Raw genomic sequence first — 24,063 nt, forward strand, 5'->3', positions numbered from 1 at the left:
AGATTTTACTGTAGAAGGTGGCAAGGGGCTGGGGTCCCTCCCTGGACCACCCACTGGCGTCTAGGTTTCCATCACATCCACATCGACCCATCATTTCTTTTTTTTTTTTTTTTAATATCTTTATTGGAGTATAATTGCTTTACAATGGTGTGTTAGTTTCTGCTGTATAACAAAGTGAATCAGTTATACATATACATATATCCCCATATCTCTTCCCTCTTGCATCTCCCTCCCTCCCACCCTCCCTATCCCACCCCTCTAGGTGGTCACAAAGCACCGAGCTGATCTCCCTGTGCTATGCGTCTGCTTCCCACTAGCTATCTATTTTACATTTGGTAGTGTATATATGTCCATGCCACTCTCTCACTTTGTCCCAGCTTACCCTTCCCCTCCCCTTGTCCTCAAGTCCATTCTCTACATTTGCGTCTTTATTCCTGTCCTGCCCCTAGGTTCTTCATAACCATGTTTTTTTAAGATTGCATATACATGTGTTAGCATACAGTATTTGTTTCTCTCTTTCTGACTTACTTCACTCTGTATGACAGACCCGATAAGTCCATCCACCTCACTACAAATAACTCAATTTCGTTTCTTTTTATGGCTGAGTAATATTCCATTGGATATATGTGCCACATCTTCTTTATCCATTCGTCTGTTGATGGGCACTTAGGTTGCTTCCATTCGACCCACCATTTCTGATTTGCTTTCAACATGTGTGCCTTTACAGTTACTCCCTGTGCCAGGCAAATAATGGTTTCTTCCACTTACAGCAGTCTTACAATTTTACTTGAAAATAAATTTGAAGAAAAGAAAGGGAGTTGACTTAAAGCAAGTAATCGTGCAAGAGTCTTGGGCGTGGCGAACACTGTTAAGGTTGGCGGGAGTGATGAGGCCTGGGGAGGCCCGGCTCTAGGATCCCAGGAGACATGGGGCCCCTGCTGGGGTCGTCACTCACCGATAGCACTCAGAGAGCAGTGGCTGGAGACCTGGGTTCTCTTCTCTGCCAGTTTCCTCGGCCTCATAGGGATGTGCCCAGCCTGTCGGCCTTGAAGCTGTTCCCAGGATGTCTTGTCATAGGGGGAGCCAGGAAGACAAAGGAGGCATTTGGGTGGTTGAACATGTCTGCCGTAGAGCTGCAGAAGGGAACATGGTGGCCTGTTGATGACTGACACGTTTTACATGTATGTGGTGGGGGGGAGGGGCTCTTTTTTACGTGTGTGTGTGTGTGAAACTATTGTTCTTTCTATAGATGGATGAACACACTCTCATACACATTACACACACACACACACACACACACACACACACACACACGCGCGCGCGCGCATTTTCCCCCCGGCTGAACCATTAAGATCTACATATAATAGCCAAGGAATTCTTTGCAGTTACTGACTTGGTCCAGAGAGAAGAGGACACCAGACATGTGTCAGAAGCCAGCCATTCCTTTGAAAATACCGGGAACCTCTTTTTAAGATCATTAAACAGCATTCATATTTTAAACAAACAGGGATCTTTTTCAATGTTTGTGCTAGGTCCCACCCTGCAGTGGGATATTGGTAATAGATGGCTTCATGATACGAAATATTGCTCATAATCACAGGCTACCCCCGGCCTCCGCCGTAAACTGGAAGATCCACTGTCGCTCTGCCCTGTGTGAAGAGTGTGGTGGGCTGCATAGGACACATGGGTGAAGCCTTTGAGCTCTGGAATCAGCAGACCTGAACTGGAATTTTAGCTGTGCAACTATGGCCTGGTGAACTTGGGAGAGATATTTAGCTCTCTAAGCCTCAGTTTCTTCATCTATAAAATTGGTTGATGGCACTTCCTTCATCGGGTCATTGCCAGGGTAAACCCAAAGGATGCCTGAACAGTACTTAGTAAGTCACAATGGTGCCCTGGCTGTGGTTGCTGTTAGCCAGGCCCCTCTGCAGTCACCACCAGGCATTTCTAAAGGAAGTGGCTCTGATTCGGGGTGGCTGCTTCGCCCACCATCTTGGTGTCATCAGTAGCACGTGCACAGCAGCAGGCGCGGAACCTTCCAGCTGACGATTATCCATACTGAGAAGCCAAGAAAACAGAGACATTTCCCAGTGGCGAAGCTCTGAGTCTCCAGCTAGCTAGAAAGCAACCCAAAAATACACAGCACAAGGGCGAAAAAGCTTCCTCTTTCTTCAGATTTCTTTCCAGCATCTCGCCTGGTTTTCTTCAGGTCCAGTCTGCACCCAGGGGCAGGGGGCTGCGGGCTCCGGGCCGTGTGCCTTCAGTGCTGTTAGGGTTCAGAGTAGAAAGTGGTATCACCGACGTCGATGTTCTGAGTCTTGAGGACGTGCTGTTGTTTGAGGGCAAGGGTTCAGGGCTGGGCTTCATGGCTGTAACTTCCTGTGTTCCTGTACTTTTTTTTTTTTTTTTTTAAATTATTAGCACCTTTATTTATTTATTTATTTATTTATTTATGGCTGTGTTGGGTCTTCGTTTCTGTGCGAGGGCTTCCTCCAGTTACGGCAAGTGGGGCCACTCTTCATCGCGGTGCGCGGGCTTCTCACTATCGTGGCCTCTCTTGTTGCGGAGCACAGGCTCCAGATGCGCAGGCTCAGTAGTTGTGGCGCACGGGCCCAGCTGCTCCGTGGCATGTGGGATCTTCCCAGACCAGGGCTCGAACCCGTGTCCCCTGCATTAGCAGGCAGATTCTCAACCACTGCGCCACCAGGGAAGCCCCTGTGTTCCTGTACTTTTAAGAGAAGTCTAAAGAAGGATGCTGAAGGATGACCAGACACCCCAACCCCAAGGTCTTCTGCATTCGTCCCCCTTGTTCGCAGGACATTGACCCAAAGGCTCCCTGTTGGAAACCTGAGTCTTCCTGTGTCCCAGGTAATCCTGGCCATCAAGCCATTGACGTCACCAGCTGTGAGGTTACAGGTGTAGAGAACCCCACGTTTCCCTGCCTGCTCTCCCCCTCCCTGCACTGCTGAAGAGCTAGCAGGAAGTCCCGAGCCCCTGAAACTCCTTTCATTTGCAAAGGAATATCATCCCTCTTTGTTCTGGGAGCCCAGACTGGTTGTCAGACTGACTACATGTTAAGGGGTAGTAATCTCTTCCCGGCCACGGAAGGGTGGAGGGACAGAGGGTCAAGCACGGTCTAACTACATGCACACAGCCAGTGATTTCCCACCAGAGCTCAAAGCTCCTTGTTCAGTTTGCATTAAGCTTGCGGTCCAGTTACTTTCCCTGGAGGAGGAGGGGGCGGAGGAGGAGGAGGAGGGGGAGGTGGCGTTCAGCTTTGAACTTGGTACACAGGCCCCGAGGATAACTGAAGGTATAGTTCGGTCTGAACAAGGGAGGAGCGGGGGGAAATGTCCCGGTTCTTTAAGTTTTGCGTTGGCCGAGAGCCAGGCAGAGAAGGCAGTGTGGCAGCGACTGCCGTCGAAGGCTATTGAGAGCATATGTTATTCAGCTGCGGAGCACTCAGCTTCTGAGATCGTGCCCAGAAGATTGTTTTGCGGCTGCAAAAGAAAGGAGCCTTTCAGCCCATCTCGTGTGGCCTATGCTGCAGTTTTCGCTGAGCAGCCGTTTCGGAGTTTCCTCTTGGCATGATCAGTTTATGCCGACCAGATGTGCACAATGCGATGGTCTTGGTTTTTTGGCTTTCCAGATGTGCACAGACAGGAAAATGAGCTCTGGCCAAGGCGGGGGCCTGTCTCTGCAGCCCCTGGACTCTGGACAACCCACAAGGCCATCGTCGTGTGGGAGCCACAAAGCTTAGGGTCTGGAAAAGGGCTGTGGGTCGCCCAGTGTGACCTCCTTCCTGTACAGCCGAAGACACCGAGGTCCAGGGAGTTGTGACATGCTCACTGCTGACTGACTGCCTGCATCTGGGAGCCGACCAGACCTCAGCCTTTGCTAGAATTCACGGGCCCCTGTCTGTACGTAGGTCTGTTTCATCGCTGTGTGCACCTGGCACTCTTCTAGGTGCTCAGGACACATCGGGGAACAGACAAAGGTTCCTAGCTTGTTCTGATGCCAGGTCAGATGGGAGGGTGACAAAAGAACAATCAACATAAAAAATGAGTACATTATACAGTAGGTTAGAAGGTAAGAGTTGCTGACCAAAAAAGAACAAAAAGAAAAATAGACTAGAGTTAAGGGGGCATGGCAGTGCTGGGGTGGTTTACATTTTAGAGAAGGGGATGAGGGTGGATTTCACTGAGAAGGTGGCTGTCTTAGTTATCTATTACCGTATAACAAAGTAGCTCAGAGATCATTGGCTCAACCCAGTAAACATTATCTCACTTTTTTGTGTGTGTGGGTTAGGAATTCGAGAGCGGCTCTGCTGAGTGGTCCCTGCTCAGGGTCTCCCTTGAGGTTGCAGTCAAGAGGCCAGCCAGGGCTGCCGTCATCTGAAGGCTGGACGGGGGCTGGAGGATCCGCTTCCCCAAGGTGCTGCCCCCGCACGGCTACTGGCAGGGGGCCTCAGCTCCTTGTCCCATGGGTGCCCCCTTACGGTTGCTTGAGGGTCCTCACAACATGGTAGCTGCCTTCCCCCAGAGCTAGTGGTCCAGAGAGACAGACGGGAGCCGCAGTGTCTTTTATGACCCAGCCTTGGGAAAGTCATACGGCTCAGTCTTGTTTTTGTTTTTTTGGCTGCGTTGGGTCTTCGTTGCTGCGCGCGGGCTTCTTCTAGTTGCGGCGAGCGGAGGCTACTGTTCACTGAGGTGCGCGGGCTTCTCATTGCAGTGGCTTCTCTTGTTGCGGAGCACGGACTCTAGGCACACGGGCTTCAGTAGTTGCAGCACGTGGGCTCAGTAGTTGTGGCTCGCGGGCTCAGTAGTTGTGGCACCCTGGCTTAGTTGCTCCGCGGCATGTGGGACCTTCCCGGACCAGGGCTCGAACCCGTGTCCCCTGCATTGGCAGGCGGATTCCTAACCACTGCGCCACCAGGGAAGCCCCGGCTCAGTCTTAAAAAAGCTGAAGCGGTGATGCACAAATATCTGAGAAGGAATGTTCCAGTAGAAGCGTCCCCTGAGGTGGGAGTAGCCAAGCACATTTGAGGAAGGGCATGGAGGCCGGAAGCTGGAGTAGAAGGAACCAGGGGAAGAGTGTACCTGAAGAGGCCAGGGAGGAATGGAGGGCGGGAGCACATGGGTCACCAAGGCCATGGGAAGGACCTGGGCTCTGCCTCCGAGTTAAATGTGCAGCCGGGGCAGTGTTCTGAGCAGAGAAGCATCATAAGCACACGTAGCAGAGAATAGACTGTAAGGGCAAGGGGAGAAGCAAGGAGCCCAGTTAGGAGCCCGTCCCTGTAAACCAGGGAGGAGATGGTGGGGGGGGGGTCCCACCTGGCTCACTGGCCACGTGTACGGTTTCTCCCTGAGAGAGGAGGTGTGGGAAAGGGCTTGGAGTCCAGCACCGTTTCCCCGACTGCAGTGACCCAGGCTGTGTTCTCAGGTTTATCACTCACCCTTTCTAGGCCTTGATTCCTACGTGTACAAAATGGAAAATGCACTTATACCTCCTAAGTGAAAGAAATAATAAATGCTTATAAAGGCACTTTAAAACGCCCTTTAGAAGAAAGTGCCAAAATGCTGGAAAATGTTTTAGTGGTTTGCAATGGTATTTCGTGTGCTGGAGAACGAAATGTTTTAGTCCCAAGCCCTCCCCTGAAATGTTGATCTGGACTTGATTACAGCGTTCAGTGAATAAGAAAGCAGAGGGACGAACTTAGGTATCCTGAGGAAATACCCTATACAGGCACACCTCAGAGACACCAGACCCCTGCCACAAAGCGAGTCACACGAATTTTGGGGGGTTCTCAGTGCGTGTCAAAGTGATGTTTACACTCCGCTGTCGTCTGTTAGTTGTGTAATAGCGTGATATCTAAGAAAACAATGTACATACTTGAATTAAAAAAATATAAACAAAAAATTACAGTAGTAACATCCAAGATGTTACATACAGATCACCATGCCAAATGTAGTAACCATGAAAAAGTTTGAAACATTTGCGAGAACTGCCAAAATGAGACACAAAGACACAAAGTGAGCAAATGCTGTTGGGAAAACGACGCCGACAGACTTGCTCAGTGCAGGGTCACCACAAACCTTCAATCTGTAAAAAGAAAAAAACGCAATATCTGCGAAGCACCAGAAAACGAGCTGCGCCTGTACAGAGGTCCAAGCCTACGGCCTAAGGAGACTACCGACGTGCCAAGTTCACGGGAGATGAGAATGCAAAGCCCTTGTATCCAAACCCCCAGATAACCCTCGACTGGGGTCTTACACGGCCGCCTAAACTGTTGATGTGAAGTTCAAAAGCAGGCACCCCTGAGCTTCGCGGGTTAGAGGTGAGGATCATGACCCCTCTTGGGGCCAGGGCAGCGAGGAGCAGGAAGCCCAGGGCTGAGGGGCTCTTGGGTGCTGGTACTGTCCCGTTTCTTGATCTGGGTGTGGGTTTCATGAAATTCAGCAAGTTTCTGAAAAGACATCAAGCCGGCCACTTATAATATGTGCTCTTCTCTGCACGTACATTCAGCTTCAATGAAACATCTTTATTAAAAGGAGGTTATGCTCTTCCCAAAAGTCTGACCCCCACCCAGGACTTGAATTCCTGCCTTTATTCTAGAGTCCCTATATTTTGCTCAAATGCATTGTGTTTAAAATAAGAGTGATATTTCTTTTTTTTTTAATAGATTTTTAAAAAATTTATTCATTTATTTATTACTTTTGTTTGGCCACGTTGGGTCTTCGTTGCAGTGCGTGGGCTTCTCATTGCAGTGGCTTCTCTTGTTGCGGAGCACGGGCTCTAGGCGTGTGGGCTTCAGTAGTTGCGGCTCGCGGGCTTAGTTGCTCCGCAGCATGTAGGATCTTCGCGGACCAGGGCTCGAACCTGTGTCCCCTGCATTGGCGGGTGGATTCTTAACCACTGTGCCACCAGGGAAGTCCCAAGAGTGATATTTCTTGACCTTACTATAAAAAAAGTTAAAGTTTAATTATTTCTGATAAGTATACCACGCTGGGTTTATTTTCTAGCAGGGTTAGTGATTTGTATACAAATGGACTTTTCTTGGTTCTCTCCTGGAGCACATGGCTTAAAAATAATAATAATAAAATAAAATTCCAAGTATATTAGGGAGAATTAACCAAAAAAATTGTTGCTCTCGGCCACCGGCACCTCATGTCAATTCACGGATGAGAAAGCACAGCTTAGTTTTGCCTGTTTAGAGACTTTCTGTAAATAGAATCACAGAACATTTTACTGTTTTGTGTCTAGCTTCTTTCAGTCAAAATTCTGCCTCTAAGATGCTTCATCCTGTAGCATGGCACCGGAGGTTATTTATTCTCACTGCTGTACACCGTATTCCATTGTGGGAACAGAACACAATTTATTGATTGATTCTGTCTTGGACGGGCATTTGCTTCATGTCCAGTTTGGGGCCATTATGGATAGGGCTACTGTGAACCTCCTAGTACATGTCTTTGAGTGAATATGTAAGCGTATTGCTCTCGGGTATGTACCCCTGGGTGCTTTTCACATCACGTAAGGCAGCCTCATACCTGGCCTGTGCATAGGCTTGACTGACTTGCTGGGATACTTAGCAGGTAAAGGTCCCCAGGGCATCCCTCGGGGACCTAGAGATCCCCTAGCTGTGTGTAGGCTTCTCTGCTTTCTGACAAGGAGAAGTGCACAGAGGTGGCCTGAATCACCCGCAGACACCACCCTGCCTTGTGGCTTGACTTCCTCGGGCTGCTCCCCGCCCACTTTGGGGAGGGCGGTGGACTTGAAGGGAACCCATGGGTCATCTCATCTTTCCAGCCCGTGGCAGTAAGCCTCCCAGAACAGAAGGAAGGGGTGGGGGAAGATCCCTTGCGTGCTAAGCCAGCTCCACTGAGCAGGTAGGGCCGGGCAGCCCTGCGGGGAGCACCCAGCCCACCTGCAGGCTCATCAGACACCTCAACAAGCTGCTCGAGTGGGAAGCCGGTGATGTCACCGCAGAGCCTGAACAATCAGGCCTTTCATGGCAGGGTGATAACAATCAAACCAGTATGTAAGGGCCTGCCACGCAAGAACACACACGCTCATGGCTCATGGGAGGATCTGAAAGCCGAGGTGAAGCAGGTCTTGTCAGGAATATACCAAGCTCCTTGCATACTCAGCCGGCCAGAGGACGTAGCCTGGAGAGCCAAGCTGCGGGTTGCAGGGACGGTCACTTGCCAATTTTCAGAGAAAACCAGGACTCTCTCTACCACCTCCCCGGGACGCCTCACCTCCAACCCCAGAACTAACCCCTACACTGAGCGTAATCTGTGCTTGGGGTTCCAGCAGGAATGTCCCACTGCACAGCTCCAGTGGGTGCCATTCACCGAGAACACAGTGTGCCCCCAGAATTGTGCAACCTTGAGTTTCTGAAGCTACTGCCTTTGGGACAAGGGAGCAGAGGCCTGGTGGTCCTCAGGTGTTGTTTCTCCCTTGAATCCCAGGAATCTGTCTTGCTTGAGCTAAGCTCCCTAGAAGACTCGACTCCACTGAGCCTAGAAATTCTCAGGTAAGACGCACAAGATCAGGGGGTTTTCTCGCTCAGCCTGAGCGGTTCCCAGTGTTCAGATATTTGCTGCAGAAGCAAGTTCACCTAAACTCTTGCTTACTCTGGGTCAGTTGTTCTTAACCAGGGGACATTTCGCAATGTCTGGAGGTGTTTTTGGTTGTCCCCACTAGCGGGATGCTACTGGCGTCTAGCGAGTAGAGGCCAGGGATGCTGCTAGACATCCTACAGTGCACAAGACGGGCCCTCACAACAAAGAATGAACTGGTCCAAAACGTCAAGCGTGGCAAGGTCAAGAAGCCTGCTGTAGATAGGATGTTCTGACCCCATTAACCCTGGAGGCCACTTGTTAACATCTGCCCCACCTGGCCTTCTCTCCTGTCTACCAGAGTGGGCCAGAGCCTCAGCTCACTGGTCCAGCAGGCATGAGGCAGCACCTGCTTCTCTGCTGGGGCTTTGAGCCCAGGTAACCGTCTGTGGCCGCGATGCTTTGATGGGTCCGTGTGAGGCCCAGAGGACCCGAGGCTTACAGAATAGTGGTTAAGAGTACCCTCTGTCACTTCCCAGCTGGGTAGCCCTGGAGACAAGTCACTGAACCTTGTGCATCACTTTCCCCATCTGTAAAATGGGGATAATGATGGGAGGAAACACTTAGGAGTTGGTTGCGAGGGCGAGGCGTGTTGCTACGTGTAAAATGCTTCCAACCACGCCTGAAACTTAGTAACACTCCATAAACGGCAGAGATGATTATCATTACTCTTATTCCAGCCAGAGGACCTTAGTCTCCCTCTGACGGGAGTGGTAACAAAAGAGAAGCTGGTTTCTGCCGCAGGTTGTTGCAACGGGATCTGTGCTGCTGCCGACCCTTGCTGAAGGCTTCCCCAAGCTCAAGGCCCGAGACGTACATTCCTTTTTTTTTTTTTTTTTTGGCCGTATGGCATCTTAGTTCCCCGACCAGGGATCGAACCCACGGCCCCCTGCAGTGGAAGCGCGGGGTCTTAACCGCTGGGCCGCCAGGGAAGTCCCCTGGAGACATTCTTAAGTGAAAGGCTTGAGTGGAGACGGCTAAGGCATGGATTTCAAGGGGACCCCCTTCAAGGGTCTCATTCAGCACAGGGGTCGGTCTCCAAAGATGGGTGTAGATTCCTGGGATGCAACCTCATACTTGGCCTTGCGAAGACCCCTGGGGTGGAGCTGGGGCATTTAGCACTTGTCCTGAAAAGCCGGCAGACTCAGCTGTGCACAGGAAAGATTCTTAGAAGATGATGCCAAGGAGAGACGGGCTTTGACTCCAAAGCATTTTCTGCTCTTGTTTGTGCATTGGCTTTAAATCGGGGAAGGGGAGAGAAGGGCAGGCCTGGACTGCCCTGCCCTAGCATCTCACACTGTTGCTTCCATCGTCGCTTCTTCCTGTAGCAGAAGCATCTCCCCATCTCTCTCTAGCTATCGAAAGGCTCCCCACCCTTCAAAGTCCATCTTGAGTGCCACCTTCTCCAGGAAGGATTCCCAGATCACCTTCCTCCCTGTAGGCTCTGTGCTTCTCTTATGGCCTTTGGCAAGCTCTGTGCTGTCCTGTAGTCATTTGTAGGTGGGTTTCTACACCCACCGCCTATTAGGTTGTAAACCCCTTGAAGATGGGGGCCCTTCCCAGCATCTTCGTGTGCCGCGTGAGCTCTCACACATGGCTGGGGCTCAGTGCTGGATTCTGGGGTCACTCCTGAGAAGAGGGTCCCCACTGGCCGCCAGCTGCTATTGCCGGCCTTGGTTCTGACCCGGAGGTCACAGAATCTGGAAGGGTTAGGAGCATGAGCTGGAGGTGAAATTCGCGTGAGGTCGGAAAGGCCACCAGGCTGCGGGGACCGAGGGGCCTGAGTGTCCGACTCATTCAGGAGCCTCGGGCAGTTTTCACACAAGCTGCCATTTAAGGAGCGTCCACTCTGGGCTGCGAGCTGTGCCCGGCACTTCACAGAGACTATCCCCCATCCTCAGAAGAGCCCTGAAAATGGGGCAGTTTGTGCCCGATTTACAAAGTAAAAGCCGACACGACGCAGCGGGTCACAGCGGTGCACCTGGGGATGCAGGCAAGTCTCACTGCCTGCAAAGACCTTGAACTTCTCTGTGCTTTTGCTTTCTACTAACAAAGAAGGTGTTTAACAAGGGGACTTGGAAGGCCCCGCAGCCTGGGTGACTTTTAACTCTGAGGTGGAGCTGGAGCTGGAAGGCAGCCCCTGGAGGGAAAGGGGGTCAGGCCTCTAAGAAGAAGCAAAAGCACCTGCCCACTGGGGCGGCCTTCCTTCCTGTCGCCCACCTCCTGGGATGACTGGTATCTGAAGGTGAGGGTGGGTAGCACCACCCCGCCCAAGCTGGCAGCCTGGAGGACCAGCATTGCACCTCAGAGGCCCTGGCCATCTGCCCCCGCGGGCTGGGAGAGCAAGGAATACGAGAGGCAGTGGAGGGGCACCTTGGGGCTCTGGCTTCCGCCCTTGCATCCAGACTGGGGCGTGGGCACCCACTGCCCCGCCTGCGCCTCCTTGGCACCCCCCATGGGCCCAGCACAGTCTGTCTGCAGAGAGTCAGTACCTGGGGGTGAGCCCCGTGCCTTCCCTGCCCCCTCCAGGTCCCCCCAGCCCCGGGGTTTCCAGCTGCCTTCTAGCCCCAAGCAGGCTGACCAGTCCCCTTGTGTCCCTACCCCAGACGGAGAGCAAAGTGCCTGCTGCTTGTCACTGCAGGGAGGCCACCTCTCCTGCCCCTGCCATGCCGGGCCAGCTCGGGGCTGGGCTGGAGACAGAGGGCCACACTCATTGTGGACCGATCTGACACTCTTGGGGCTGGTGAGGGCTGGAGGGAGATGTATCTGACGGGTCCAGGAGCGGTTGGAACTTGCGTTAGACCATCAGCAGCGTTGGATAGTGAAAAACGACAACAACAGCAAAACAACATCTGTTCAGCTTCCAAGATTGTGTGCACATCCTCTGTGGCAAATTAAAATTCTCACCCAAGTTTGCCTCTGCCAACCACCAGGCTTCTGGGTGCTTCCAAGGATGACCAACCTCATCCCAGTTGGCCCCGGACATCCCCCGTTTCAGCACCGAACGTCCAGTGTCCCAGGAAACCGGGGCAGTTGGGCACCCCAGTTACCATCACAAAACTCAGACTGCAGTTGGGGAGTTGTGACTTTTACGCATTTGCTTACGCTGCGGACGGCGGGGTTCTGAGGTTAGGGAAGCCGTGGCTGCTCATCTCCTCCCCCAGGTCAGGGGAGGAGAGAGGTTTTGTCTTCTTCCTTCCCGCCATTCTCTCTTCCATCTTGGCCTGTTAAAAAAAAAAAAATCTCCTAGGAAATGAACTTTAAAAACAGCTGGACTGGGTCTGCCCTTCCTAGAAGATTCAGGTTCTTAAGGGAGAGGAAAAGAGAAGTGTGAACAGTCCAAGCCAAATCCAGCTCCCCTGCAGAGGTAACCCTTCTGGACAGACCCTGGGCTCACCTACCCGGAGCCCCTGCACATGCAGCCCAGCCCCCAGGAGCCATCACCCCCCACCACTGCCCCATGACACCCTGCCCTTAACCCTCCCTCCTCCTTCCCCTCTTTTCCCTCCACTTGCTCTCCCCCCCCTTCCCCCCCCCCCGCCCCGGCCCTGTTCTCCCATAGACAAGCCTTTCTTGGCCTTTCCCGGCCCTCCTCGCAGGATTCCCTCCCTTGTTGCTCCCTTAAGTCCCGGGGAACAGGTCACCGTGGAGCTTGACTTGTCACCAAAGGGCAGGGACCCTGTCAGGGACAGCGTGTGGTTTCTTTCTTAAAGAACCCTTCATTCCCACTTCCCTCTCCCTGCCGCTGACTTGCTGAGGTCCAGACTGGTCATGGTGCCTTTGTGCCCCTGCCCGGAAGAACAAAACACAGAAGGCAGGGGCCTCGAGTCTTCCGAAGGGCCAGGGTTTGGGCTTTTCCTGTTGCGCGTTTTTTTTTTTTTTTTTAAACATCTTTATTGGAGTATAATTGCTTTACAATGGTGTGTTAGTTTCTGCTGTATAACAAAGTGAATCACCTATACGTGTACACGTATCCCCATATCTCCTCCCTCTTGCGTCTCCCTCCCACCCTCCCTATTCCACCCCTCTAGGTGGCCACAAAGCACTGAGCTGATCTCCCTGTGCTATGCGGCTGCTTCCCACTAGCTATCTATTTTACATTTGGTAGTGTATATATCTCCATGCCACTCTCTCACTTCGTCCCAGCTTCTCCTTCCCCCTCCCCACGTCCTCAAGTCCATTCTCTATGTCTGTGTCTTTGTTCCTGTTGCTTTTGAATCCTGCTCGGAATCTTCATAGCCCATCCTGGAAAAGAAGCCTCTCATTCGGGCTTTCCCTTCCCAAGTGTAAATGATGGAGGGGAGAGCCCAGCAAGCCCTATGCTCTGGGGACGCCATCAGGGGCAGGGTGTCCGTAGGTGTGGAGGCCACGAGGGGAGCACAGTGGGGCTGCAGGAGGGGGTGAGCGCGCCTGGAGCATCCTCCGCACCCAGCGCCCGTGGAGGCTGCACGCCAACCCCTGCCAGCCAGTCATGGCCCCCACTGCTCTGAGCTCGGGCTTCCGAGGGACCAGCCCTGCCACCCTGAGCCCTGGCTTCACTGCTGCTGCTTCGCACCTGGACACACGGTGGCCATTATCCCCTGTCACTTTTGTTGATATGTCCTGTGTCCCCAGTGACCCTCCACTTTGATGCTCCTGCGGTTTCCCAGGATCCCCTCCAGCGCCCCGACCTAGTCTGCAGGCCGCCTGACTCAGTCACAAGTGGCCGCTGGTGTCCTCGGCTCCCAGCAGGGGCCGGCCCTGGGATGCTCCTTTGTTGGGTGTCAGGTAGCAGGGCAGGGGCTCCTGAGTTGGAGGTGGGCATGGCCACCATCCTCATCCTCATCCCCTTTGATAACTTCTTAGGCCAGTGGTCCTCAACGTGGTCATCACGTTCCTAAAACCTGCAGACCCGCTGCCTGACACCACAGCTTATCAGAATACCCAGGGGGTTTCATTCGATTTCCTGAGCTCATGCAAGTGGAAGAGCAGAATAGAGGGTGTGGAGGGGACTGAGCCCTTCCATTGGGTCACCCCTACAGCTGCGCAGCACACAGAGGCCAAGGGAACATGATGCACCGGTGTGTGTGTGCAGAGGACAGCCACGTTAAGAAGGGACGTGTACGAAGGTGGGAAGGGCAGAGAAGCCGCCGTCCAGCCCTTGCTCTGGGCTGAAGGAGCCCAGGTGCACTCAGGAGAGGTTCCACGGTCGCCCAGCGAGGCGGCGCCCTGCTGAGAAAGGCTGGCAGGATCCCGAGGGTGTGGTGCCTGGCTGGGCTGGCAGCCCCGTGCCAGAGCCGGGGCAGGGCCCAGGGGACGCGGCTCACCAGGCGTAGAAGAATGGGGTTTCTGTGCTGCTTATCGGGATGGCGGCTCCCGGGCGGGATGCAAGGAGGTTCCAGAGCCCGCCCAGCGGATGGCTGCAGTCACTCCCAAGTCATGGCAAGGACTTTGAACGGGGGACCCCACCTCCGACTCACTGGCGACATGGGGCGGCAGCTCCCTCCCCGGTTAGGTCTGGGGTGAGTCGTGCGCCTGCCTGTGGACACAGGGGCCAGGCGGTGGCCTTGCACAGCGAGCCAGCTGCGAAGTGCTGTCAGACGAGGGATGTAAGACCTGGACAGACACCTTCCTCGTTGAAAGAAACCTTGGACCTTTGCAAAAGGTCAAGGAGCTGGTTGTATTCACTCAGCCATCTGGGGGGGCAGTGAGGGGATGGTGAAAAGGTTTGGAGGAAAAAGACCCCGCTGTGAGGGTCGGTCCAAGAAGGCAGGGCAGGGGCTAATGAACTATTGGCAAGGATTTGCCCTTAAGGTTCACTCCATCACCAGAAATATATTTCAAATGCTCCCCACTCCTGGAATAGGAGCTCAGGATCAGCTTGGGCTATGAAAGTGACAGCAGAAGCCTCTAGAAGAGGCTGTATTCCTGCCCAGAGCTGGTGGGAGCATGCTTGTCAGGGTCCTGTAACTTGAGCAAGGCTGGACAAAGTGACCCAAAGCTGGGTTTGGATTCCTAGACCCGGGACCCAGGAGGTGAGAAGAGGCGAGACCCTTGACTCTGATCACCAAACCAGCCCCCAGCCCCACCCCCCAAGGCCGGCTCTCATCCTCCCCCACCCGACAACAGAGGTGTTTGTCCTCGGGCCTTTTGAGGCAAGAAAGGACACTCTTGACCCTTTTACCCTGCCCTTTAGACTGGCTGGGGAGTGATGGTTAGGGACTCAGAAAGGGAGGAAGCCTAGCTGGCCAGCAGGGCTCACCGCCTTGCACACATGCCTATTTAAAAAGCAAAGGAACAGAACAGCAGCTTTTGCCTAAAAGTCACAAGCCAGATTTCTCTCTGGACCCTAATTTCTCCTACTCTCGTTGTCTCCTGTGAAATTGGGGCAGATCTGGGCTGCTGTGGCGAAGGTGTGGGCCAAGGTTCACTCCCAGCCCTCACTTGGCAGAGGTACTTCTGCCTTGGACAAAATCTCAAGGATCACCCAGAGGCGACCCTCTGGGCTCGTCATCCATTGCGGATGTCCATACTCAGAAAGGCAGCAGGACAGTCAAGTCCAAGCTCATCAAAGTGCCCCGTAAGCCCTCCCAGCAGCTCATGTCCCTTCTGTGTCAAGGGGAGGATCCATCTCTGGGCACTTCCTGGGTCTCAGCGGGGATGGACCCTGGCGGTGACCAGGGGATGGATGCCCGCCCAGGGGAATCATGAGTCCGGGGCTCCTGGGAGTTTCTGTGCCCCGCGAACAGACTGACCAGCACGCAGGAGCACGGTATCAGAAAGACCTCCATGTTCACAGCGGCTCTCCAAGGAGGTACGCTTGGCCTGTCCAACCTTACAAGGGGTGTAAATGTCTCACAGCAGTGTCAACAAGAACAAATGCACGAGTGCTGGTGAGGATGTAAGCACAGGTGGGCCAAAGTCAGATCTGTCTGACGCAGGACTTTGCAAGGGCATGAGTCTTGACTCGGGGCGGCAAGTACTCTGAGCCTGTCTCGGAAAGGGGACCTGTGAGTTCTTGGAAAGACCTCCCAGCTGGAAAGGGTTCAGCCCCACTCTGGCCCAGCTCTGCTTCCTGAAGCTGAGTCAGTCCTCTTGTTGACCCTGACTGTCCTACAGTCAGTCCCATTCTCTGTCACCCCTCCTGTCATCAGCTCACACTGGAACCTTAGTGATAACGCTCACCTCCACCCCGCAACAGCCTTTGATTGGGTCCTCAGGACACGCCAGCTCCTGTGTGCCGAGGGCTTTAGAGGGCCCGTCCAAGGTCATCATCCTGGCAACCCTGGGATGCCGGGGGTTGTATTGTTCTTTGAATTTCACGGCAGGGGGAATGGAAGGTAGCACAGCCAACATATCATGGGCCCAGGAGTCGAACACAAGAAGACGAACTGCAGAGCCCAAACTTTAGCTACTGTGTGCCGGGCGGCGAGGACCTCGGGGCGGTGCCGGGGGCTCGTGGCCCAGGGCTGTGGTTCCGTCTTGTCGGATCTTTCTGTACCCCTCAGGCATTAGGGCAGGAGTCTGCCAACTCTGCAGCCCGTGGGCCTAATCCGGCCCCCGACCTGCTTTTATAAATAAAGTTTTATTGGAACTCAGCCATGCACTTCTCTTTACATATTGGCTGCTCTCCCACTGCAGTGACAGAGTTGAATAGTTGCAACAGAGACCCGATGGCCCTCAAAGCCTAAAATATTTACTTACTGGCCCTGTTTGCTGTCCTCTGGCTCCTGGGATGAGGTCAGAACATGTCTGAACCCCTCCCTCTCTAAGAAGTAAAAGGAGAGAGCTGCCTTAGGTAACGTAGGCAAGGATGCCAGTAACCTTGCGGGGGAGGTCAGCGCCCACTGAGCGGTACCGCCAGGGGCCCTTTGTGGACATGCCAGGCGGGGTGTCTTCCTGTCTGCCCACTTCATCTTATGAAGAGTTTTGCCTGGCTTTGGGGGGGCACGCTCAATGACCCTGGCAGCCCTAAGCCACCAGAACAGTTCCTTTATCAAAAGACTAATAATAATTTTTCAGAGGCTCGTCGTCACTTTGATGCGCTGGTGGGTGGATGTTGAGGGGAAACATCATGAAGTTGTCCAGAAGGGACAGGATGAGAGTTGATTAAATGAAGCCCATGCAAGATAAATGTAAGTCCAAGATTCTGGAAGGGTCAGGATCTTCCTAAGAGTCTCCTTGACCTGGCAGCTCCCGGGTGGAGGCTCCCTCCTCCCAAGATGTCTGGAGCTATGAGTCCCGTATGAAGGATGCATGCGTGAGTTGGGGGAATAAAAGAAAACACAGGCTGAGTTTCAGGCCCTCAAACAAAAAGGAGATGAAATATTAAACACTGGGGATTATCGTAGGTATTCTCTGCTGGAGGTAGAACAGGAGGCTGTGGCCTAATGGAAGTGTGTCCCTGTCCCAGGATCTTGGGGTGGGTGAGTGGGCAAGGAGGACAGGGTTGAGCCGGCTGCTGGTCGACAGCACTCCCTGGCTGCTGTCCAGAGCTGATGGGTGAATTCCTGTTGGCAGCAAGGTAGACGGACGTGAGCAAATTGACCGGAAAGCCAAGTGACAGTGGAGTTTCCCTTTTCTATCCAATCCATCCACAACTCCCTCAGGCCACATTCCAGCATTGCTTGCCAAGCGGCACCCACATCTCATGCCCTTGAGATCCTTAGTGACCAGGTGAGTCCTCGTGGACCTGTCCAGCCAAGGTAGAATCTCGTCTGGGGAGATACCCTAAAACTGCCTTCCTGTTGCCTTCAGACTGACCCTGTTTCCTTCCCATCTTGCCTTTCCTCCCTCTGCCAATGGACATTCAGTTTAGTCATGGTAGTTTGCTGCATGGGGAATGAGGGTTCTTAATTTATGTGCGTGCCTGGGGACCTCCCTGGGGGGTCATGTATCGCTTTTGTCCCCGTCTCTTTCTGTTTCTCCTTCCCTGGTACTCCAATACCTGGTTTGTGTGCAAAGCAGGCTCTCAAGACTTGGCTCCGACCAAGTGACCAATTCACAGAGCCCAGCCCCTAAGTGTCCTGCAGAGGCAGGAGGGCAGAGGGTCACCGTGAGCTCCCCAGGGGCCCCAAGAAGTGCAGTGCCAGTGCCAGAGCAGCATGCAGAGCGCCCGTGGGGAAGCCCAGCCCAGACCCAGATCTGGGTCCCCATCGGAGTCTGCATCCATTCTTCCTTGTCCCGTTCCTGAAGTTGCTTCTGGACAAAATGTGGTCTCTCCATCTCTATGCCGTAAGGGAATGGAACCCCCAAAGTGCTGAACACCTCATATGTGCTCGGGACTTTATAGGCATGAAATCAGGTCATTGGGTGACAGCAGTCCTTCATGGCTGAAGTTAGTATCCCCACGTGACCCCTTGCACGTCACATACAAAGATCCGAGCTGTAGAAGTTCAATGATTTGTGCAGAGTCGTGCAGCTAAGTGGCAGAACTCGGGTTCTCCTAACACCCAACCAGTGTGCTCCCCGCCATGCTGTAAGGTCCATAAACATGGAGCATCTCCAGGGACCAAGGACAGCGTGAAGCGGGGAGGACCCGTGTCCCCCTCCTCCTCGTGTTCTCCACCTGCACGCATGCCCTAAGCTTTCCCCTTCCCTCCCCTGTCACAGGGATCCACTGGGGCCTGTAATACCATAGGAGGGCATTGGGCAGAGGCCAGGGCCCCCGTCTGTGTGGGTGCTCCGTTCTGGACATCCGCCTTCACGTGCCTTCTTGGTCTTTCAGGAATTTAGCCATTGGAATTGGGATCCAGAATTTCCCGGAGGGCCTCGCTGTCAGCCTCCCGCTGCGAGGGGCTGGATTCTCCACCTGGAGAGCCTTCTGGTAAGTGCTCCAGACGCCCACTGTCGGAGGCCAGGGTCGGGTCCGATGTGGAGCTCAGAGCAGTCCTCCTGCGGGCAAGAGCAGCCTCTTCTGGCCTGGAAGTGAATCCGGAGCTTCTGGAAACACCAACAACCTGGTTGAATGCTGCACCCCCAAAGCTGGGAGAAACCTCCAGAAACTCATCTCTTGACCTTCAGCCCCCAATGGCCATGTTTCCTATTTTCAAAACCCCTCCAGGGATAGACACGCCCACTCTGTGTGGGGTTTTCTCTCTCTCGGGTGGGGAGAACCAAGGCAGACCTTGTGTCCACTCTCCGTGTCCCATGCCCTAAGGAGGCGCACTCATCACAGCCTGTCCTCAAGAGGCATCCCATTAGCTCCCGTCGTGACCCTTGTCACAGCGAAGACCAGGATTATGTCAACAGCATCTGGGAAGGCGATGCCTGTGGTACTCACGCTTCGTGTTTTCATAGCCCCCAACGGGCTTTCCAGTCTGTTCCCTAATTTTACCTTTTCAGTGACCTGTCAGGTAAGGCCCCAGGTTTCAGAGGAGGGGATCATGGCCCGGAGTGTCAGCCAGCCAGCTCATCAAGTGGTGATGCCGAGGCTGCAGTCTCTTCTGCCCCTCAACTCAGGACTCAGAGCCTCAGAACAGCTCTTTATGGAAGGAGCCGCCACTCTAGAACGTACGCTGAGAGCACGCGAGGACCGCTCATAACAACAATTAAGAAACGCCTTCCATTTTATAGGGCCTTGTGACTTACAAGTTCTTGCATATACTTAAATCATTTTAGTTCCATCCTGTATCATCTCTTTCTCCATTGCTGGAGACTACGGAATAGAGGTTTCGGGGGAAGGGCAGAGCAAGATGGCCCTAGAAATTTTTTTCAAATGTGAGTTCCGTGAGCCCGGGAGCCGTGACTGCCATCTCATACAGGAGAGACTCCAGGGGCGAGGAGGGGAGGGAAGGGGGGTATCTGTGGTCAGTGTCCAGACCCTGAGATTAAAGTGTTTGTTTAACTGGACACACTCAAGAGCCGCAGAGTCTGCAGGCCCATGCATGCGAGCACGGAGCCAGGAAGCAGTGGCCCCTTGGAGGATGCTACGGTGCAAACAGTGTCTCCCCCGTGCCCACCATCTGCTCCTGGCCGGGAAGAAGCGGGGGGAGGTGGGAGTTCACAGTCCTATCCTGTCATCTGGGGAGGAATGGAGGGGAAGTTGTCTCTCACCCCCATTTTACAGATGAAGGGACTGAGGCTCGGAGCCAGTAATATCTTGCCAAGTGCCCACAGCAAGGAACAGTGGGAAAGATGTCCCAACACCTTGTGTATTGGTGTTCAGCCTGTACAGGAGTCTCTTGGCAGTAGGGCTTAGCCTTGGGGTTCAGGTACTGGCTTACCTCCTGGCACTGAATTCTCAGGGCTCATGTGGGCTGCTGTTTTAATCAGGGCTCATGTGATTTCATCCTATAGAAACCCACTCTCAACTAGCTCAAATAAAGGGAGTTTTTGAAAGGAGAAATCTCACCTTAATCCAAGATGGAGGGTAGTGGGGACAGGCCCTCACTATATACATGGCCAGGTAGGTCCACCTTGTCGGCAGAGGTAGGTGGGTACAGCTCCTTCAGAAGGGGTGCCGTTGTGGCCGGAACCCCCAAAGATACCAGGCACAGCCGTCCTTGGGAAATGTCCATACCGCTCCTAGTCAAGTGTCCTATCCTTCAGAAGACAATGTAGCCATCAACCAGTGAATGGGTATATAACATGTGGTGTATCCACACAGTGGGATATCATGCAATCATCAAAGGAATGAAGTACTGATACTTTTTACGATGTGGATGCACCTAGAAAACAGGATGCTAAGTGAAATAAGCCAGTAAAAAGGATCACCTATTGTATGACTCCGTTTATAGGAAATGTCCAGAATAGGCAAGTCCCTGGAGACAAAAAGCAGATTAGTGGTTGCCAGGGGCTGGTGGGAGGGAAAAATGGGGAGTGGCTGCTAGTGGGTGTGGGGTTTGTTTTTCGGGATAATGAAAATGTTCTGGAATTAGATGGTGGTGAAATGGTTGCAACCTTGTGAATATACTAAAAACCACTGAACTGTACACAGTAAATGGGTGCGCCATTTGGTATGTGAATTATATCTCAGTAATGTCATTATTTTAAAAGGACAATGTGGGAAACTTAAAACTCTAAAATAAACCTGGGAGGGGTGTCTCCTGTAACTCTGTAATAGGGAGTTGGGAAAGGAGACAGAGGTGGTGTAAAAACAAACAAACAAAAAACAGCGAAGTGCTTTGGCACTGCCGTGCCGATCTGATGTGGAAGACGATGCATCGTTTTCTAGAACTGAGTCAGCAGTCTCAGCGTGCCTGTGTCTGCTTGACCCTCCCCGCGGTGGGACGTGTCTCTGTTCTCTCCTTAGGTACGGCCAGCTCAGCGGCATGGTGGAGCCTCTGGCCGGGGTCTTCGGTGCCTTTGCCGTGGTGTTGGCGGAGCCCCTCCTGCCCTATGCTCTGGCCTTTGCTGCCGGCGCCATGGTCTATGTGATCATGGATGACATCATCCCCGAAGCCCACGTCAGGTGGGAGAGCTTCCCCTCCCTCACCTGTCCTTGTCTCTGTCCCAGCCCGGCTGGCCCCCACCTCTGGATCTGCCCTGTCTTTATTTGCTACTCTTTTCTTTACTCCCACCCCTTCCAGCCCCTTCCCAAGATCATCCTCACCCCCTCCCCAACTGCGTTCTTTGAAACTAAAAGAGGAATAACGGGCAGGTGGGTGGAGAGTCAGACCAGGTGATATTAGGCAGTGGCATACATGCCCTGCCCTCCACCCCCAATGAAACAGACTATTATTTTCGTATATTCTCTCTCTCTCTCTTAAGATTTTTCTGGGGCTGGAATGAGGGAGAAGTGAGCTCTTAAATGTTGACCACAGCTATTCATTCAGGTTCTCATTGTCTAGCTATAGGCCAAGTGTTGGGGATGGAGGATTCCTCTCTTTGTTTCGTTTTGGTTTTTATAGAAGAATGATTTTGAGGCTAGTATTCAAGGTCAGATTACATAATATCTTCAGGAAATCATTGCTGCTTTTTATTATTCAAGCATGGATTGCAGAGCCATGATAGGTGACCTTGAGTAAGTTACTTACTTCTCTATGCCTCAGTTTCCCCACAGTAAAATGGGGATAATAATAGTACTGATTTCATGTGTTTATCCTTTGCTATTACATGAGTTACTCAGTTTGCCTGGCATATATATAGTAAGCCCCAATAAATGATACTTATTATTATTATTTATTGAAGTATGGTTAATTTACAATGTTGTGTTAGTTTCACGTGTACAGGAAAGTGATTCAGTTATACATACATATATATATATATAGATAGATAGATAGATATAGATATAGATGGATAGATAGATAAATATTCTTTTTCAGATTCTTTTCCATTATAGGTTATTACAAGATACTGAATATAGTTCGCTGTGCTATATAGTAGGTCCTTGTTGTTTATCTATTTTATAAATAGTAGTGTATCTGTTAATCCCAAGTCAATATTATGATTACTATTATTAATAGTAGTAGCATATTTCTCTTGGAATTGGACATTGTGGAGGATGCTTTCAGCCTGGACGCTGTCCCACAGTGCATCAAGGTCTTCCTTTTCTTCCTTTCCTTCCCTCCTAGTGGTAACGGGAAACTGGCGTCCTGGGCCTCCATCCTGGGTTTTGTGGTGATGATGTCGTTGGATGTTGGTCTGGGCTAGTGCTGAAGTGCCTCGGACCCCGGGAAAGGCAGCACGAGGAAACGGCCGGGATTGGCTTCTTCAGGACCACAGCCTCTTTCTTCACATCAAAACGTTTTTCCTTTCTCTCCTTTCTCTCTCATTACCCTGATTGACTCTGATTATGACAATTTTTAGTTTTCTTTTAAGGGAGATAGTGGTTTTATTTGGAATTTCAGGTAGTCACGGAACTACAGATTTTTGCTTGGCCACTACATGGAATCTTTCTTCGGTGGGAAAACCAAGGACCTACAGATCAGGGAAGTCTCTGCTTTTGTACCTTTGTTCTCCCTCACTGGACTCAGTGGCAACTCCTCAAGGTCACCTACAGAAGCAAGCTACCAAGAGAGAAGTCTCCCAAGCATCTTTGCCTAGTGACTCAGAGCAGAATGGCCAGGACAGCTCTTGTCTGTCCTTCCCGATCTTTTACCGTTGATCCTCTGTCCATCAAGACTGGAACAGGAGCATCGTGGACAAAGCAACCTACTTCCCAAGGCCCAAGGAGGGACATGCCTTCTGCTGCCTCCCCCAAGGGAGAGGCTGCATGGGGCGAGACACGGACAAAGGGAAGAAAATCAGCTAGTCTTTCTCTCTTTCTCTTTTTTTAAGGCAAAGATTGACACTATTGAAGTTAAGGGAATTAGGACAACTGTGAACACACAGTGAGCCCTGTGAAAAGAGGAGAGGGTAGAGCTTTGATCAGAGACCTCTGCTCTCTCTGGATTCCAAGAGCAAACCGGTTTGCCATGGTTTCCAAGTCCCCCAGACATGTGTTTTGATAAGCTTATAGGCTTCATTTTTCTAAGAGACTTGGGGACACCAGCAAACTGCTAGAACTCAACCCCTTCATTTACTTACGGGGGGAGCCACTTAAGCTCATTTAAGTGAACGAAAGACATTTGGAATCTGCACCGGGTCCTTCTCTGTTGACTATTCGGTAACTTATAACCTGACCCAGAGCTCTTAAGCTGCTTTGCTGGATTTTGGCCAGAGACCTCAGGATAAGACAGGAAAAGGGGTAGGAAAAGAAGACGTATTTTTTACATTTCCCTTTTAAAGTAAATTTGAGTCAATTCATCATTCTAAAATAACCCTAAAGAATGACTTGAATGAGACTACTCCCTTATACACACAGCTTCTCCATCAGGGGTGACATAACTTGTCTGCTTCCAACATAGCTAAGGCCTGCCGTCCTCACTGGTTATAGGAGCCTTTGGGACCTTGAGTGGGCTCTGCTGACAAGGCAGGCAGCCCAGGAGGCAGGTATTCAGACACTGTGTTACCAATGCCTGCCCTGCGTTTACATGTCTCATTGCTGCCAAGGGTGAATACTCTGTTCTGGGAATGCCCTATAACCCTACGCTAGATCTATGTACGTTCTTCCGGAGCACTGATGATCAAAAGTGAAGACACATGCAGAGGTTTGATTGGTGGAGATTCGTTGGTTTGGTGGTTGGCATATGGGTATTTTTATGTCTTTGTATGTCGTTCTACATAATGCAGACTTCTTTCTGATGGACAAGACCTCATAACTGTGATTAATACCAATAAAGGGGATATTGTTGTGGATGACCTGTGCTACGTCCAGTCCTTCTCAAAGCTGCTTCTTTCCAGGGTTGATCATATAAGAGCTAACTAAAGTTAGTCCTAATATCTACCCTACCCAACACCAGGGGAAGCAAAGGAAAGAGCTCACATGAGAAGGGCTAGCTAGATTCATGGTTGCAGACAACAGCATCCAACTCCAGCTTGCTTAGGGAAAGAATTTAATGGAAGGTTATCAGGGAGCTCATGGGATCTATAGAGAATCGGGCTCGAAAATGGGTTGGATCCAAGAAAACTAGAGGTCTGG

General features: G+C 52.1%; 1 protein-coding gene across 11 annotated transcripts in view; it reads left to right on the plus strand.

Annotated features, from left to right (window-relative positions):
* The window catches only part of SLC39A11 (solute carrier family 39 member 11), a 424,690-nt gene extending 400,910 nt beyond the window's left edge, over positions 1–23,780 (plus strand). For 8 of the 11 annotated variants that reach the window (XM_061176496.1, XM_061176490.1, XM_061176491.1 and 5 more), the window contains 3 exons: positions 18,328–18,426; positions 20,854–21,012; positions 22,115–22,199. In XM_061176496.1, coding sequence (XP_061032479.1) covers positions 18,328–18,426; positions 20,854–20,988 — 234 coding nt within the window. In that variant the 3' untranslated portion in view covers positions 20,989–21,012; positions 22,115–22,199. Of the gene's footprint in view, positions 1–18,327; positions 18,427–20,853; positions 21,013–22,114 lie in introns of all 11 variants that reach the window. The other 3 variants (XM_061176497.1, XM_061176492.1, XM_061176488.1) reach the window with 1 other exon arrangement.
* Positions 23,781–24,063: the final 283 nt, after the last annotated feature.

This window comes from Eubalaena glacialis, chromosome 19, assembly GCF_028564815.1.
Source record: "Eubalaena glacialis isolate mEubGla1 chromosome 19, mEubGla1.1.hap2.+ XY, whole genome shotgun sequence".
In the NCBI taxonomy this organism is placed as follows: Eukaryota; Metazoa; Chordata; class Mammalia; order Artiodactyla; family Balaenidae; genus Eubalaena; species Eubalaena glacialis.